We start from the raw sequence: 18,543 nt of genomic DNA, 5'->3' as shown, positions 1-18,543 counted from the left end.
GAGACCTGGGTTACATTGCCAGTTCCCAACTTCAGCCCCAATACAAGTTGCCTGTTGCTGGCATTTGGGGAGCGAACCAGTGGTTAATAATGCTTCCTCTCTGTGTTTTTCTCTGGCTTCATCTCTCTCTCTCTCTTTCTCTCTCTCTCTCTCTCTTCCCCTCTCCCCCTTTCTCTCAAATAAATAAAAATTTAAACACACTAAAAATAAAAGTAGCCTTTTGGAAATACTGATATAAAATCCTGTTAAAATGAATACATTCTATATAGTGAAGTTTTCATAATTGTTTTCTATTTCTTTGATAGCAAACAGTCTTAAAATTATGTTTTCCCTGGCTAGAGTTTATATAGAAGACATGCCATTATAGTTAAATGTATTTTTAATTGATAAAGTTTAGCTTTTGGAGCACTTTTAGGTTCACAGAAAACTGAGTGAAAAGTACAGAATGTTCCAGTATACCCTGGATGTACAACTTCCCCTACTATCAACATCCCACACCAGTGTGTGTGTGTGTGTTTTTTTTTTTTTGTTACAAGTTACCTATACTGAAACATCATAATAATTCATAGTCCATAATTTACCTTAGGGTTTACAGTTTGTGTTGTATATTCTGTGAATTTTCACCATAAATACATTTTGACACATTTTAAAATAAAGTTCATGTTTTTCATTAAGTAGTTTTTGCTCTCCATTTATATATTCAATTTCTGTCTTATTTTCCTGTAGTAATCTGCATTTCCTGATTATCACAGACACACACACACACACACAATCAAAATAGTTGTCTATTGAAGTGGTTTGGAAACTTCATAAAGTAATTGATTTCTGATCCCACAAACTATGGATCAGAGTGATGGTCCTACCAAAAGATAGAGGAACCAGAAGAAGCTCTAGGTTTCAATCCTTATTTTCCAATATATAAAAGAAAGGCTTATACAAATATTTTGTGATCTCTGAGTTGTGAATCCTGGGCATGACAAGATTTATGTCGTAATAAGCCTTTCAAGATCTATATGCTTGGCATGCTTATTTGAAATGCAGCAGAGAATATGTTTTGACAATTTGTTTAATTTGATTTTAAGTCTTTATTTAGCTAATAGTGATGCCTGTTTTATCAAATAAAAATTACATATATTAAAATTGAATACAGTAAGTGTATTATGGATTTAGATATAGTTCAAATGGCAAATCTAATACTTGACATCTACTTACATATAAAAAAGCCTCATGCAATAGGTTTTGCATGGTGTTATAGCGTCATTTGTGTTTCTTTTTCTTTATTGGTCTCTCCCTAGTTAAACCCTTAAGCATTAATAAAGTATTAAGTAGCAGAGGGATTATACTATTAATTGGGTATATAATTGTGAACAAAAACAGGTATTTATTGGTTAGAAAGGTAAGGAAATGAAATATTTTTCTTTGTATATGTAATCAGTCTGCTATTATTTCATGTAATTAGATGTTTTTATTTTCATTTGTATTTTATGAACGGTGTCAAGGAAGTTATTAAGCAGTCTCTTTGAAAACTTGATTGCTTTTGTGCTTAGACTGACAGTGTTTGTCTTCTTCACAGTAACTGTAGTACTGAATGGAAGTGGCTTGTAGACAGAGCAAGAGTTGGCAGCCGATGGACTTGGCTTCAAGCCCAGATTTCAGAGCTAGAATACAAAATCCAACAACTAACCGACATTCACAGGCATATTCGTGCTTCCAAGGTATTTTCTGTGTTCTACTTTTGTTAAAAATTGTTATTGTTTATATACTTTCTCGTCATTTCATCAAAGTAATTGTTGCAATTTTTAAAAAAATATAGCAAGTTTATGTTAAGATATTTGATATATTCACATATTGAAGCTATCTTTATGCTGTCTTTGTATTTACCAAAATAATTTCATCATACTTTCTGAGAAATTCAAAACTTCGTGATCAATTCCAGTTAGTATAAATTATATACATTTCTTCTAAATTTTGTATTATGGTAAAATACAAATTACATAAAATTTATCACAGTTTGGTTTAAATACATTTATAGTGTTATGCATCCATCACTAAAAATCTTCATTACTTTTCTCTTGTAACATAAAACTCTGTACCTCTTAAACAATAATTATCCATTTCCTTCTCTCTCCAACCCTTGGGAACTATGTTTGTCTCCATGATTCTTACTATTTTAAGTTCCTCATGTAAGTGGAACCATAAGTGTATTTGTCCTTTTGTGACTGGCTTATTTCACTTAGCATAATACCCTCAAGTTTTGTACATATTTTTACATATATTAGAATTTTGAAAACCTCTTAAGGTAGAATAGTATTCTAGTGTAGGTACACTCCACATTTTGCTATCCATTCATCCAGTGATGGACATTTGGGTTACTTCAACATATCAACTTTTGTGATGATGCTATGAGTATGGATATAGAAAATATATTGGGGCCAGTGCTGTGGCATAGCGGGTAAAACCACCACTGCAGTACCAGCATCCCATATGGGCGCCAGTTTGAGTCCCAGCTGCTCCACTTCCAATCCAGCTCTCTGTTATGGCTTGGGAAGGCAGTGGAAGATGGCTCAAGTGCTTGGGGTCCTACACCCACATGGGATACCCAAAAGAAGCTCCTGACTCCTGGCTTTGGATGGGCCCAGCTCCAGCTGTAGTGGCCATCTGGGGAGTGAGCCAGCAATGGAAGGCTTCTCTCTCTCTCTCTGTTTCTCTCTCTCTTTCCCCCTCTTTCTCTCTCTGCCTGTCTATAACTCTGCCTTTTGAATAAATGAATAAATATTTAAGTAAATAAAAAATATGTATCTTGAAAACACAATTTTCAATTCTTTGAGAATATACACAAAAATGGAATTGTTGGATTATGTGGTAATCCTATTTAAAAAATTTTGTAGAGCAACCACACTATTTTTCTACAGTAGGTATACTGGTTTGCATGCTACCCACATTGTACAATATTTTTACCATCTCCACATTCATTATAGTTTTGATTGGCATTTCCCTAGTGATTAACAATAGTGAGCATTTTTTCATATACTTATTACCATTTATATGTCAGCTATGGAGAAATATTCAAGTCCTCTGCCCATTTTTAAATTCAGATGTTTTTCTGCTGTTGAGTTTTGGTAGTTATTTATATATTCAAGACATTAATCACTTATCAAATAAATGATTTGCAAATATTTTCCCCCATTTCTTGGATAGCCTTTTTATTCTGTTGATATTCTTTTTTGATCTTCAATTTTTTTAAAGATTTATTTATTTATTTGAAAGTCAAAGTTACACAGAGAGAGGAGAGGCAGAGATAGAGAGAGAGAGAGGTCTTCCATCCGCTGGTTCACTCCCCAAGTAAGCGCAACAGCTGGAGCTGTACCAATCTGAAGCCAGGAGCCAGGAGCATCCTCCAAGTTTTCCAACGCTGGTGCAGGGACCCAAGGACTTGGGCCATCCTCTACTGCTTTCCCAAACCATAGCCGAGAGCTGGATCAGAAGTGGAGCTACTAGGATGCAAACCCGCACCCATATGGGATGCTGGCAATGCAGGTGGCATCTTTATCTGCTATGCCACAGTGCTGCCCTTTGATCTTCAAATTAAAAAAAAATATATGAAATCCAGTTTAACTTTTCTTTTGTCACCTGGGCATTTGGTGTTATTGTGAAGAAATCATTGAAAATCCAATGTCATGAAATTTTTGCCCTGTGTTTTCATAGAATTTTATGGTATTAAGTTTTTCATAGAGGTAAATATTTTTTGTATATTGTATTAGATAAGGGCCTAACTTCATTCTTTCAAAGTGGATACCCAGTTTTCTGCGAACACTGGTTGAAAAGATTATCCTTTCTTCCATCTGATGGTCTTGGGACCTTTGTCAAAAATCATATGACTGTATAGTCAAGGTTTTATTTCTTTGTTCTCTATTCTATTCCCTTGGTCTTAATTCCAGTCTTACACTATTTTGATTACTGTAGCTTTATGGTAGTTTTTAAAATCTGAAAGTATGTTTGTTACTGCTTTGCTCTTCCTTTTCAAGATTGTGTTGGTGCTTTGGCATCCCTTCAAATTCTATATGAATTTTAAGATTTTTAAAAATCATTCTTAAAAAAAATCACTGGGGTTTCGATAGGGATTGCATTGACTCTGTCGGTCACTTTGGGCATTATTGACATCTGAACGTTACTAAGTCTTTTAGTACATGAATCTGGGATGTGTTTAAATTTATTTGTATCTTTCAGCATTGCTTTGTAATTTTCACTACAAATGCCTTTCATCTCCTTGGTTAAGTATTTTTTTCTTTTTGATGCTATTGTAAATGGAATTGGTTTTATAATTTCCTTTACATATTTTTTGCTCCTTGGTAATTTACAGAAATGCAGCTATTTTATGTATGATTTTCTGTATCCGTTGATATAATCATGCGGTTTTTTTTTCTTTGTTCTGTTAATGTACTGTATTACACTGAGCAGTTTTGTATGTTGAACCATCCTTGCATCCTCAGAATAAGTCTACTTGGTTGTGGTTTATAATCCTTTCAGGATACTCCTGAATTTGGCTAGTAGTTTTTTGTTGAAGATTTTTGCATCACTGTTAATAATATATATTGTTTCCATAAGTTTCTCTTTATATAATGTCTTTGCCTGTCTTTGGCATCAGGGTTAATACTAATGCCATTGAATGAGTTAAGTGTTCCCTCCTTTTCAATTTGAGAAGTTTGAGAAGGATTTGTATCTGTTCTTTAAATGTTTGGTAGAAATCAGTAGTGAATCCATCAGGTCCAGGGCTTTTCTTTGTCAGGATGTTTTTCATTACTAGTTCAGTCCTAGTACTAGTTATAAGTCTGTCTATATGTTGCATTTCTATGTGATTTACTTTTGCTAGATTTTGTGTTTCTAGAAATTTGTAAATTTCATCTAGATTATCTAATTTGTTGGTATCCTATTATTTATAGTTATCTCTTGTAATCCTTTTTATTTCTTTAGAATTAGTGGCAATATCTTCATTTTCATTTTTGATTTTAGCAGCCTGTTTCTTTTCTGTTTTCTTAGTTCATCTAACTACAAGTTTATTTATTTTGTTGATCTTTTTAGAGAAACAATTTTTATTTGAATGATTTTCTGTATTATTTTTATATCCTTGTTCTCATTTGTCTCTGTTCTAATCATTATTATATCTTCCTTAAGTTAGCTTTTGGTTTTGACTATTTTGCTTTTTCTAGTTCCTTAATTTTTAAATCTAGTTTGTTGATTTGAAACATTTTTTTAAATATGTTTATAGCTGTAAATTCCACCCTTTAGCATTAACTTTATTGCACCTTGTAATTTGATATGTGTGTTCTGATTTTCTTTTTTTCAAAAAAAAAGTTTATTTTATTTATTTGAAAGGCAGAGTTACAGAGAAAGAGAGGGAGAGACAGAGAGAGAGGTCTTTCATCCATTGGTTCACTCCCAAATGGCTGCAACCGCCTGGCTGGGACCAGGTTAAAGCCAGGAGCCAGGAGCTTCTGGGTCTCCCATGTGGGTGCAGGGACCCAAGGACTTGGACCATCTTCCATTGTTTTCCCAGGTGCATTAGCAGGTAGCTGAATGGGAAGTGGAGCAGCTGGAACCTATCCCATATTGTCTGCTAGGCCACAATCAGACCCTCTGTATTTTCATTTTCATTCACATCTAAGTGTCTTCTAATTTCACTTGGATTTATTTTTTTAATTTTTTTGTTAATTTTTACTAATGTGAGAATTTTCCTGTTTTTGATTTCTGACTTCATTCTGTGTGGTTGAAGAAGATACTTTTTATGTTTTTTTTTATATCTATTGAGATTTAATTTATGGCTTGATATATGTTCTATCCTGGAGTATGTTTCATGTACACTTGGGGAGTAATATGTATGTTGTTGAGAAAGAGTGTTCTCTGCATGTTAAGTCTAGTTGATTTATTGTGTGAAATCCCCTATTTTCTTACTTCTATCCATTATTAAATGTAGTAATAGAAGTCTCCAACTATTATTGTAGAACTTTGATTTCTCCCTTCAATTTTATCAGTTTTTGCTTTACAATAGTATATTTTGTTGGTCTGTTATTAGCTGTGTGAATATTTATAACTTACATTTTCTTGCTGTATTAAACCTTCATTAATATATATTGCCCTCCTTTGTCTCTTTGACTATAAGTTTCTTTTCTCTGGTAGTTATAGCTCTAACCACTCTCTTTTGGTTACTATTTGCTCAGGGCATCTTTTTCCATCCTTTGATTTTTGGTGTATTTGTGTGATTGGATTTTTTTGTTAAAGATTTATTTTTATTTGTTGGAAAGGCAGAGTTGCAGAGAGAGGGACACACACACAGAGAGAGAGAGAGAAAGAGAGAAAGAGGGAATCTTCCAATCACTGATTCTTTCCCATGTGGCCACAATTGCTGGAGCTGAACAAGGCCAAAGAGAGAAGTCTAGAACTCCATCCAAATCTCTCACGTGGGTGGCAGGGACCCAAGTACTTGTTCCATCTTATACTGCATTTCCAGGCACATAAACAGGGAGCTAGATCAGAAGTGGAGCAGCCAGAGCTCCAACCAGTATTTACAGGGACACCCGCATCACAGGCGCTGGCCTAACCTGCTACAACCACAACACTGGCCCTCTTGTGTCCTTGGATTTAAAGTAATCTCTTGTAGACTGTATAGAGTTGGATCATGTGGTTTTGTTTTTGTTTTTTGGGTTTTTTTTTTTTTTGATCATGTTTATCTGTTCTTCTAATATCTGTTTTTTGACTTGAGAGAATAATCCATTTACATTCAAAGTAAACCTGATAAATTTGGTTTTTTTGTTGTCATTTTGCTACTTGTTTTCTATATGTCTTATAATCTTTTATTACTCATTTCATAAATTTCTGTGTTGGTTATTTTTTTGGAAATAGCATATTGATATTTAATTCTCTTTTTCTGTTATATATATTCTGTAGTTATTTTATTTGTGGTGATTATATTTTACATTATAAGGTTATCACATTTAATTTAAATTTATATAAGTTTAACTTTAAAAACATAGAAAACATCTGTTCCCATGCAACTTTGTCTTAATTCTCTTTGTTATTACTGTCACAAAATTATAACCTTATATCTTTTGTGCTCCCCCCCCCAAACATAATGTCTCCTGACATTATGTCTTTTAAATTATATAGAAAACAAAACATGGGGTTACCAAGCAAAGTTATAATACTTTTAATTTTAAAAAAAATTTTGAAAAGATTTATTTTATTCATTTGAAAGAGTTACAGAGAGAGGGAGAGTGAGGGAGAGAGAGAGAGAGAGAGAGAGACAGAGAGAGAAGGAGAGAAAAAAAGAGAAAGAGAAGTGTTCCATCCACTGAGAGAGAGGTGTTCCATCTGCTGGTTCACTCCCCAAATGGCTGCAATGGCCAGAGTTGAGCCAATCCAAAGCCGAGTCAGGTCTTCCAGGTTTCCCACATGGGTGCAGGGACCGAAGAATTTGGGCCATCCTCTGCTGCATTACCAGGCATGTTGGCAAGAAGCTGGATCGGAAGTGGAGCAGCCAAGATTTGAACTGGTGCCCATATGGGATGCCAGTGCTGCAGGCCGTTGCTGCACCACAGCGCTGGCCCTAATAATGATTTTTTTTAAATGTGTTTATGTCTTAATTACTATAGAAAACTAAAAGTTGCATTATAATCCATTATTTTATTAGCTTTTATAATTTTATAATTGCCTATGTTTTTACCTTCATAGCTTTTTAATTTCTTCATATAGCTTGAAGTTACTATCTAGTATCCTTTTATTTTACCTTGTAGGACTCCCCTTGAGCATTTCTGATAGTGCAGGTTTAGTAGTAACCACCTCCCTGGGACCATCGCAGTGATGTAGCAGGTAAAGCCACCACCTGCAGTCCCAGCATCCCATATAGGTGCTGGTTCGTGTCCCAGCTGCTCCACTTCTGATCCAGTTCTCCTCTATGGCCTGGGAAAGCAGTAGAAAATGGCCCAAGTCCTTGGGCCCCCCTGCACCTGCGTGCGAGACCTGGAAGAAGCTCCTTGCTCCTGGCTTTGGACCAGCACAGCTCCAGCCATTGTGGTCATCTGGGGAGTGAAACCAGCAGATGAAAGAGCTCTCTCTCTGCCTCTCCTTTTCTTTGTGTGTAACTTTCACTGTCAAATAAACAAATCTTAAAAAAAAAAAGTAGTAGCCAACTCCCTCAACTTCTGTTTATCAGAGAATGTCTTAATTTCTGCCTTGTTTTTGAAGGATATTTTTGCCAAGTTCAGTAGTCACCATATGTTACATGACCTTCAGCAGATGCCCTGAAACTGCAAATAATATTGAACCTTCAATATATTATATTTTTTCCTATACACCCATCCCTATGTCAAAGCTTAATTTATAAATTGGGCACCCTGAGAAATTATCAATAAATGATTATAAAATATAACCATAACTTTCTGATCTAATAGAAGCCATGTAAATATGATCTCTTTCCCTTTCTCTCCATCTTTCAAAATTTCTTACTGCTTTTATTGTATGTACTCGCACTTCTTGTGATCATGTGAAATGATATTTAAAGAAAGTACCTTGCAGTTTCCTTTGCCAATTTCAAATTACCAACAACATTACTTTTATGCTTTGAGGCCACTGTTAGGTAAAACAAGTCCTACAGTAAAGCCACAGTTGATCTGATAACTGAGATGACCGCCAAATGACTAATTTGTTGTATGCAGTGTGGGTATTCTGGACAAAGGGATGATTCATGTCAAAGGCAGGATGGAGCAGGATAGCACAAGATTATGTAACATACTCAAAATAGTATACAATTCAAAATTCATGAATTGTTTTTCTGAAATTCTCTATTTAAAAATTTCAGATTGCAGTGGACTGCAGGTAACTGAAACCATGAAAAACAAAATTATAGGTAAAGTAGGAAAGGCACTGTATAGGATTCTTGATTTACAGGGATTTTTTTGTTAGTTAAAGCATTTTGAATGTTTTGGCCCACTGCCTTCTAGCTTCCAAAGTGTCTCATAAGCATCTGGTAATAATATTATTGAGGATTCCTTGTATGTGATGAGCTCCTTATCTCTTACTGTTTTAAAGATAACTGCTTTGTGTGTGTGTGTGTGTGTGTGTTTTGCTTTGCTTTTTTTTAAAACTTCTATTTAATGAATATAAATTTCCAAAGTACAGCTTATGGATTACAATGGCTTTTCCCCCCCCATAACTTCCCTCCCACCTGCAACCCTCCCATCTCCCACTCCCTCTCCCTTTTCATTCACATCAAGATTCATTTTCAGTTTAGTATATATTAAGTAAAGATTTCAACAGTTTGCATACACAGAAACACAAAGTGAAAAATACTGTTCGAGTACTAGTTATAGCATTAAATCACAATGTACAGCACATTAAGGACAGAGATCCTATATGAGGAGTAAGTGCACAGTGACTGCTGTTGTTGACTTAACAAATTGACACTCTTGTTTGTGGCGTCAGTAATCACCCTAGCTCTTGTCATGAGTTGCCAAGGCTATGGAAGCCTTTTGAGTTTGCCAACTCTGATCATATTTAGACAAGGTCATAGTCAAAGTGGAAGTTCTCTCCTCCCTTCAGAGAATGGTACCTCCTTCTTTGATGGCCTGTTCTTTCCACTGGGATATCACTCACGGAGATCTTTTTTTTTTTTTTTTTTTGCCAGGGTGGCTTGGCATTCCATGCCTGAAATACACTCATGGGCTTTTAGCTGGATCCAAATGCCTTAAGGGCTGATTCTGAGGCCAGAGACTGCTTTGTTTTTGTGTATTAGTATTTTGATTATAATATGTATGTGGAATCTTTGGTTCCATCTTACTTGGAAGTTGTTAAGTTTCATGGATATTTCATTTCCTGTCTTTCATGAAATTTTAAAAGCTTTCAACCATCATCTCCTCAAATATTCCCTTTGCCTTTTTTTTTTTTCTGTTCTCTTTCTGGAGCTCTCACAATGTGTATGTTGGGTCACTTGATGATATCTCACATGTCCCTTAGACATGGTTTCTTCACAGTCTTCACAGTTCTTTAGTCTCTTTTCTTTCTATGCCTCCAACTTGATTATTTCCATTGTCAGTCTCCATTTTCTCTGATCTTTCTTCAGACCTTCAGATTTCTCATATCTGCCATTTAATCTCTCTAGTGAATTTTCCATTTCAATTATTGTACTTTTCTTGATGGGTTATTGTACAATAATTTTACTGATGTAAATACATTGTTTTATTGACCTTTTTCCACATCTTTTTTAGTTTTTTTTAGCATCATTTAGACATTTGTTTAAATCCTATATTTAGTAGATTTTGCATTTGTTCTTTTTCAGGGACAGTTTTCATTGATTTATTTTCCTTTGTGCTAACCCTGTTTCATTGTATACTTAGTGATATTTTGGTGTTAAAATCTGGACATTTGACTCTAATAATATAGTAAATGGAAATCAGAATCTCTACCCCCCACCACAGAGTTTGATGTTTTTGTTATTATGTGTGTTTGCTTGCTTTTTTATTTGTATAGGCTGTCTTAATGGCAAGGATTAGACTAAGGTGTAACCTTCAGATCCTCCGAGGTCTTTTCTGAACTTGTGCCTCTCCATGGTAATACTTGGCCACTCTAGTTTTTCTTGCACACAGAGTTATTTTTTATTGTGTTAGTTCTTAATGTCTGTCTCCCAAAATAGGAAAAAGAAAAAGGAAGGAAGGACAAAAATCGTTGCTGGCCTTTTAAATACCTCTGAAATCCTTCCTCCAAAGTAGTCGCAACAATGTGGGAGGTGCAATAGCAGTGACTGCCCACCTCTTTGTACCTCTATGATCAGAGCCTGCAATCAGCGATTAGAACACTTGTCTCTAAAATTTGGAGGATGGGGTTCTTTTTCCCCATGCTAGTTTCCCCAAATTCTGTGCGATTTGCTTCAGTAACATATACATAGCTGATCACCATGGGGTTACATATGTGGGATAGGTACCAACTACTGCACTAAGAGATGAAATTGACTAAAATTACTAGGAGTTTACTGTCCAAGCATTCTCCTAGAAGTTGTAAATTTTCATTAAAGATTCTGGAGTTCCTAAATAGTTAATTAAAATTCTGCCAATCTAGGCATTTTCTAGGCAGGGAAACAGTAGGAAAAAGTAGGTTTCCTACTCTGCCTTTTTTACAGAATTAAAGATTTTAAGAACATATCTGCTTTGTTGACATTTACTTTAACATTAATGGGAAATTCTGAGTGTATCTTATTGAATCTCCTTGAGTTTGTTTTGTTTTATTTTGTTTGTTTGGCTTGGCCTTGAGAAAAATTTTAAACAAGTTGTTATAAAAGATAATAAAATAAATATTGTGCACCTATCCTAATGTTTATCAAATGTTTTATTTTTAACAGTGTGAATTCATTTTTTGCAATAAAAAAATCATGTATTAATGAAGTATCTCTGTAGTCTTTCTGATCCTAGTCTCATTCCCTGTGTAACCATTATTCTGCTTTAGACATTTTATAATATTTATTACTCTAGTATGTTTTTATGCTATTACCACATAGGTATCTATCTGTATTTACAAATAATATTTATTTTTCCATGCTTTTAAAAACATTTATTTTTATTTTATTTGAGAGGCTGAGAGAAAAAGAGACAGACAGATGACAGAGATCTGTTTGCTGGTTCACTCCTATGCGTACAATGGCCACATCTGGACCAGTTTAAAGCCAGGAGCTGGAAACTCAATCCAGATTTTTCCCAACTGTTAGTGAAACTGGCGCCATCTTATCTGAGGCGCCATCTTAAGCCTCCGATGCTATCTTAGGCTCTGGCTTAGTCGCCATTTTGTACAATAAGTTTTGATTTACCTGAGATACGTTTCAGTTTCCTAAGTCCAGCCTGGTTTACCAGAAATCAGAAATGGCCCAATCATACATATTGCTTTCACCCCACTCAATGTAATTTTTCTGTTTTTAGTTCCTTGTCTCTGCTAAGACCTGTTCTCCTAGTGCAAGCTGCTGTTTCTCTTGTGCATGGAGAGGCAGCCTTGTTGGCCAACAATAAACTTTTTCTTTACTCCGGTGTTTGGTGTGTTTTGTGATGGCCTTTCACCAACTGCTTGAGCCATCACCTGCTGCCTCATAAGGTGTGCATTAGCAGGAAGCTGGAACGGGGAGTGGAGCTGGGACTAGAACCCAGGCAATCCTATTTGGGTTGCAGTTTTCTCAAGTGACAGCTTAACTGCTGTGCCAAACACCTGTCCTTCCATGTCTTTATATAAATAATATATATAGTCTTTAAATTGTTTTTCCAGTTGCTTGTTTTTGGTCTGTATATTTTTTCATCATTTGTACACTTTATTTATGCTATTATATTGCATGCATAGAATGGATATTGTATGAATACAGTGAAATATTAATTCAATTATTTTCTATTGATAGACTTTTATATTATTTTTAATTTTTATGCTGGTAAAGCCAATATTGCAAGGACTGTATTTTTGTGGTTGTTAAAGAGTTATTTATTTATTCGAAAGTCAGAATTACAGAGAGAGAGAGAATTTTTCACCTACTGATTCATTCCCCAGATGGCTCCAACTGTTAGGGCTGGGAAGGCCAAGGCAGGAGCCAGGAGCTTCATCTGGTCTCCCATGTGGGTAGCAGAGACCCAAACGCTTGGGCCATCTTCTGCTGCTTTTCTCAGACCAGTAGCAGGGAGCTGGATCTGCAGAGGAGCAGCCCAGACAGGAACCAGCACTCATATGGGATGCCAGTGTCACAGGTGGTGGCTTTACCTGCTATACTTCAATGTCAGTCCCAAGGACTATCTTTTATGTGTTTCTTTTGAGTGTATAGAGAGCTTCTCTTGGTATACACCCAAAAGTGGAAATGCTTAATCTTTGGCTTTCTATCTTCTGCTTTCTTATGCTCACACATGTGACTGAATAATCATATTCAGTATAGGAACATTCCTTTTTCTCCACATCTTTGCTGTCATTTTTATCTTTTCTAACCTCTTACTTTTTCCAGTATAATGGATATAAAATATTATGTTATTACTGTTTTAATGTAATTTTTCCTGAATGTAGTAGAATTGAACTTCAATTTTGCCATTAGAGTTTTTGGTCTAAGATTTACTTAGCTTTTTTTTTTTTTTTTTAACTTATTCCTTTTCTAGATAGTTGGTGATGGTGGGTAGTATGTGACTGTGTGTTGTAAGAAATACCTTTAAATTTTGGATAATCTTGGGCAGTTGTACATTTATCTTCTTTGTGATATATCTTTTCATTTTGCTAGACATACTTTTAATGAGAAATTTTAACTTATTTTTAATTATATGGATTATATTTTCCTTTTTGAGTTATGTCTTGCTTAAGAGATTTTACTCCTGATACTTATTTCTGTGTTTATACATTATGAAGTAATCTTTTTCTCTTCAGTGTTTATAGTCAGCCCAACACATTTTTGTAGATTATAGCAGTTTATCATTAACTTTCTATTTGAAATATAACATTTTTCATATGTTGGGTTACAGTGTATGTAAGAGCCCATTGCTAGGCTTCCTGTAAGTATATATTTTTATTGACTGTATAATGGTATGTTTGATTTTCTTTTTTTTTTTTTTTTTGGTTTTGTTAAGATTAAATATACTTTATTTTTTTTTTAACTTTTATTTAATGAATATAAATTTCCAGTGTACAGCTTATGGATTACAGTGGCTTCCCCCTCCCATAACTTCCCTCCCACCCACAACCCTCCCCTCTCCCGCTCCCTCTCCCCTTCCATTTGCATCAAGATTCATTTTCAATTCTCTTTATATACAGAAGATCAATTTAGTATAAAGGTTTCAACAGTTTGCACTCACATAGACACACAAAGTGAAACATACTGTTTGAGTACTAGTTATAGCATCAAATCAAAATGTACAGCACATTAAGGACAGAGATCCCACATGAGGAGCAAGTGCACAGTGGCTCCTGTTGTTGACCCAACAAATTGACACTCTACTTTATGGCGCCAGTAACCACCCTAGGCTGTCGTCATGAGTTGCCAAGGCTATGGAAGCCTTCCAAGTTTGCCAACTCTGATCATATTTAGACAAGGTCATAAAAGACAGAGTGAGGATAGTAACCAATGATCCTAAGAGTGGCATTTACCAGGTTTGAACAATTATACAGCATTAAGTGGGGAAGAGGACCATCAGTACACACAGGTTGGGAGTAGAGCCATTGGTGGTAGAGTAGAGGTTATGATTACAAAGGAATGAGGCCCAAGTGCGCTAGACAGGGTCTAGAACAAAGGACAGAGTCATTATTAGAGGAGCTAAGAAAGGTGCTGTCTAAGCTACAATTAAGTTGTCTGATTGAGAGGCAAATAGAACCTGATAGAAGGGGCTTGATAATAATCTGGTGGGCTTTAGGCCTTGTAAGTTAAGAGGCCCAGACCTATCTCTTCACATGGGGTATATCCTAAGGGAGGTGTGAACCTCCTAGGGGAAGGCACTCTGTTGACTTTCATTACTTGGCTGGCCTGGGAGGAGAGCTGGCCAGGTAAAGGCAGGGGGCATCTCTAACAAGAAATTTACAGTTCTGCCTGCAATGTTGCTGACCCTACTTGACCACACCCTCAGCTGCAGTGGTCACTTTGGAAGTTGGGCTGAGTGAAGGGCTTTTCAGCTTAGAGCCAATAAGATCTGTGGCTCTGACCTGGGCATCCTTCGACTCCAGGGCAGGTCCATTTCCAGTGATCCAACTCTTGGCAGAGCTGCCAGGGCTCTTCACAAGCTGACTTCTGCTGAAGCCCAGGCTTACCACATTGAAAGCCACTGCAGTGGACTGGCCTGTTGGGTCTCCTTGAGGGCAGATCACTGTACAGATCAGCCATCAATAGGCCTGCCACCCATTGCTTCTGATGCCGAGCTTTCTTTTTCTCCTGGTTTGTGTTAAAGCAGAGCAGAGGATGCAAGTCAAGGGAGTGCCCATGTCCCATCTCTAAACTTCGGTGGCCTGAACTACAAGTCTATAGTCACAGGCATGTTCTGTAGTAGTTTTTCTAAGGTAGACAATGCCCATGAGGAAAATTATATTCTCACTTTAAAACAAATTTCAAATTTATTAGAGAGATTCCATCTACTGATTTACTCTTCAAATGTTTGCAATGACTGGAGCTAGGCTGAAGCTGGGATCTAGAAACTCAGTGCGGGTCTCCCACACATTGGGCAAGAACCCAGTTGCTTGATTCATTACTGCTGCCTCCAAAGTTTTGCATTAGCAAAAGCTGGGGTCAGGATCCAGAGCTCAGTATTCAACCTACACACTCCAATATGAAACACTAGCATATTAACTGTGTCTTAACTGCTAAACTAAATGCCTGCCTTAAGTTTGCAAAAGTGCCCTCTGTGTTGTTTTTCAAATTTTTTGTCTGTTTTGTTAATTTTTCACTCTGGAGTGATTTTTTTGGTCTTACTGATCTTCCATTATCTCTATATTTTCTATTTTATTATTTTTGCTCCCTGCTGATGGCCTGGGAAAGCAGTAGATGACAGTCCAAGTATCTGGGCCCCTGCCACCCATGTAGGAGACCTGAAAGAAGCTCCTGGCTTCCACCTGTTCCAGCGCTAGCTATTTTGGCCCTCTGGGAAGTGAACTAGCTGATAGAAAATCTCTCTATCTCTCCCTCTCTTCCTGTAATTCTGACTTTCAAACATAAATAAGTAAATCTTTAAAATAATATGTATTTGAATTAATTTCTGTTTTTCATATTTTCCCTATTTCTCTTCTCTTTGTCTTCGTATATGGTTTTTCTGTCTTTTGTATATTAGAATTTCATTCATTCGTTTTCTTTTCTCTCTACTTGTTTGAAACTGTACATTATAATTGTTTTCTTTCAATCATTCCTCCTAATTTTTAACATACTTCCTTAGCCAACTATAAACAGTTGTAACAATGGTTGAAAATGCCCCCCACACACACACTTTGACTTAAAAAACAAATTTATTTTGTCATGGTTCTAGAGGATGGAAAGTCCAAGACTAAATTCTGGCAGTGTTGGTGTCTGCCAAGGACCCTCCCTCTGTCTTGCAGATAGCCACCTTCTCATTGTGTCCTCACATGGTAAGCAAAGAGATCGCTAGTGTCTTTCTCCTTTGTAAGGAAACCAATTCCAGTACTTCAGGGCTGCACCTTGATGACCTCATTTAACCTTACCTTCTTAAATCCGTGTCTCCAATACTGTGATTGGGAAAGGAAGACTAGAATTTCATCATGTGAATTTGGGGGAGACCTAATCCAATCCATAGCAATTTCTAGTATGATTCTCAAATTTAGACATGTCTGAAACAGATTACTTAGTTCTTTTGCCCTGTCACCACAACCTTATCCACAAAAGCTTTCTATCATAGTCTTTTCCTCAAATCAAGCTAGCACAATTATCTGGCTACTCACTTGTTTAAGGATAAAACTTGGAGAAATTGTTCTTGAGTCTTCTCAGTTTCCTAACATTATGTTATCAAACCTGTGAGCAAGGCCTGTTGTTGCTTCTAACTCCATAGATTTTCTTTAATTTGGTCACCTGCCTTTCTCTGCAGTTAATACCTTTATGCCACCATCTCTGGAGTGCTAATATCTTTAATGATGTTTTGCTTTCAGTATTATTAGTTTATAATCCATTCCCCACAGTCAAATTGATTTGATCAACATGTTATTCAGATTATTTCATACACCTAAATAAAACTTTTCAGTGAATTTCATTACACTTAAGATAAAATCTTATTGCCTTATCTTTTTATGGGTATTTTTTATTTTTTACCCTTTTTATATAAATGGAACAAATTTCATATATTTCATATATACAGGTTTTTATTTTTTTTAATGCTATGTGAGGGGCCGGCGCTGCAGAATAGTGGGTCAAGCCACTGTCTGCAGTGCTGGCATCCCACATGGCTACTGGTCTGAGTCCCAGCCGCTCCACTTTTTTTAAAATTATTATTTATTATTTATTTGAAAGTCAGAGTTAGACAGAAAGAAAAGGAGAAGTGTAGAGAGAGAGAGGTCTTTCATCTGCTGGTTCACTTCCCAGTTGGCTGCAATGGCCAGAGCTGCACCGATCCGAAGCCAGGAACCAGGAGCTTCTTCTTTGTCTCCCACATGGTCAGAGGCCCAAGGACTTGGGCCATCTTCTACTGCTTTCCCAGGTTATAGCAGAGAACTGGATCAGAAGTGGAGCAGCCGTGATTCGAACCAGCGTCCACATGGGATGTAGGCACCACAGGCAGCAGCTTTACCTGCCACGCCACAGCACCAGCCCCCATACATACAGTTTTAAGAGCATAATGATACTTCTCCCCCCTCTTCTCTCTCCCTCTCTCAGTCTCACCCTCACTCACCTCTCCCTTCCCATTTTTTTTTAAAGTTTTACATTGACATACTTTTCAATTTTCTTCATAATCACAAGCTTTACACTCCACTAAATTAAAAATCCAGCAAGTGGTGAATAGAAAAAACACTCTTCCTCAAGAGTATAGACAAGGGCTATAAACGATAATCAAATCTCAAAATGTCTACTTTGCTCATATACATTACTTTTTTGTGCCCTGTATACTAGTTACCACAAATCAGGGAAAACATATGATAGTTGTCTTTGAGGACTGGCTTATTTTCCTAAGTATAGTAGTCACAAAGAGGTCTACTGACCTTTCAGACACGGCTGCTATATATATTTTTCTATAAGTCTCTGTTTGGATGTGTATTTAATTTTTTTCAGAGTATACATTTAATTTTAGATTTTATATCTTTAATTCTAGGAAAGTCTCTATTATACAAACATTATGTATCTTTTCTTCTTTTTTCTGAAGAAATGGAAATATTAAAAAGAGACAAAAAATTGTACCTTTCAACCTATTGAAAATTTTAGAAACAGAAGTAATTCCATAAGTAATTACTTACTGTCTTTTTAATTTGCTAATTGTATCTTTGTGTTTTGTCTAGAATTTGTCCTATATGTAGGTTTTACTTTTTGACTCTACTTTTTATTAGTAATATTTATACTTAGGTCTTTTTAAAATCTGTTTGAAACATACATGAAAGAGAAAGTCTTTCTAGAAATTCAGAGTCTCTCAAAAGTGGCCAAACTGACTCCTAGCCTTTATGTAATGAGAGATGAGAAAACCTTTGAATAGTAAAGGGCCAAAGTGATTGAGAGCAAATATCAGACTAAAATTAAAGTTAGACAAAACATTGAGGTAGATAAAATTGCCATGGGGAAAGATAAGAATGTGAATTTCTCCACCCTGACTCAATAGCTTTATAAGACCCCAAAGAAGATAGAAAAAAGGGAGGGCAAAAAGGAGTGTATAGGTAAATATAGGGAGTTAGAAAGCTGGTATAGTTTGTACATGGTTTGAATATGTTCTTGAAGGGTTCATGTACTAGAAGCATGATCTCTAGTGTGGCAAAGAGCGTTAATGAGTTAATTAGATCATGAAAGCACTACCTCAGAAGGAATTAATACTAGACTCACTTAGTGACTTAGTTCTTGCTTGGGCTGATTGTTATTAAGCAAGGCCACCC

General features: G+C 36.0%; 1 protein-coding gene across 6 annotated transcripts in view; it reads left to right on the top strand.

Annotated features, from left to right (window-relative positions):
* The window catches only part of KANSL1L (KAT8 regulatory NSL complex subunit 1 like), a 179,272-nt gene that overhangs the window by 47,185 nt on the left and 113,544 nt on the right, over positions 1-18,543 (top strand). For all 6 annotated transcript variants that reach the window (XM_062190902.1, XM_062190921.1, XM_062190875.1 and 3 more), the window contains exon 3: positions 1,574-1,715. In XM_062190902.1, the coding sequence (XP_062046886.1) occupies positions 1,574-1,715 (142 nt within the window). The remainder of the gene's footprint in view (positions 1-1,573; positions 1,716-18,543) is intronic.

Source organism: Lepus europaeus, chromosome 1 (genome assembly GCF_033115175.1).
Source record: "Lepus europaeus isolate LE1 chromosome 1, mLepTim1.pri, whole genome shotgun sequence".
In the NCBI taxonomy this organism is placed as follows: Eukaryota; Metazoa; Chordata; class Mammalia; order Lagomorpha; family Leporidae; genus Lepus; species Lepus europaeus.
Note: the sequence above shows the minus strand (reverse complement) of the source record. Positions and strands in the feature narration are given on the sequence as shown.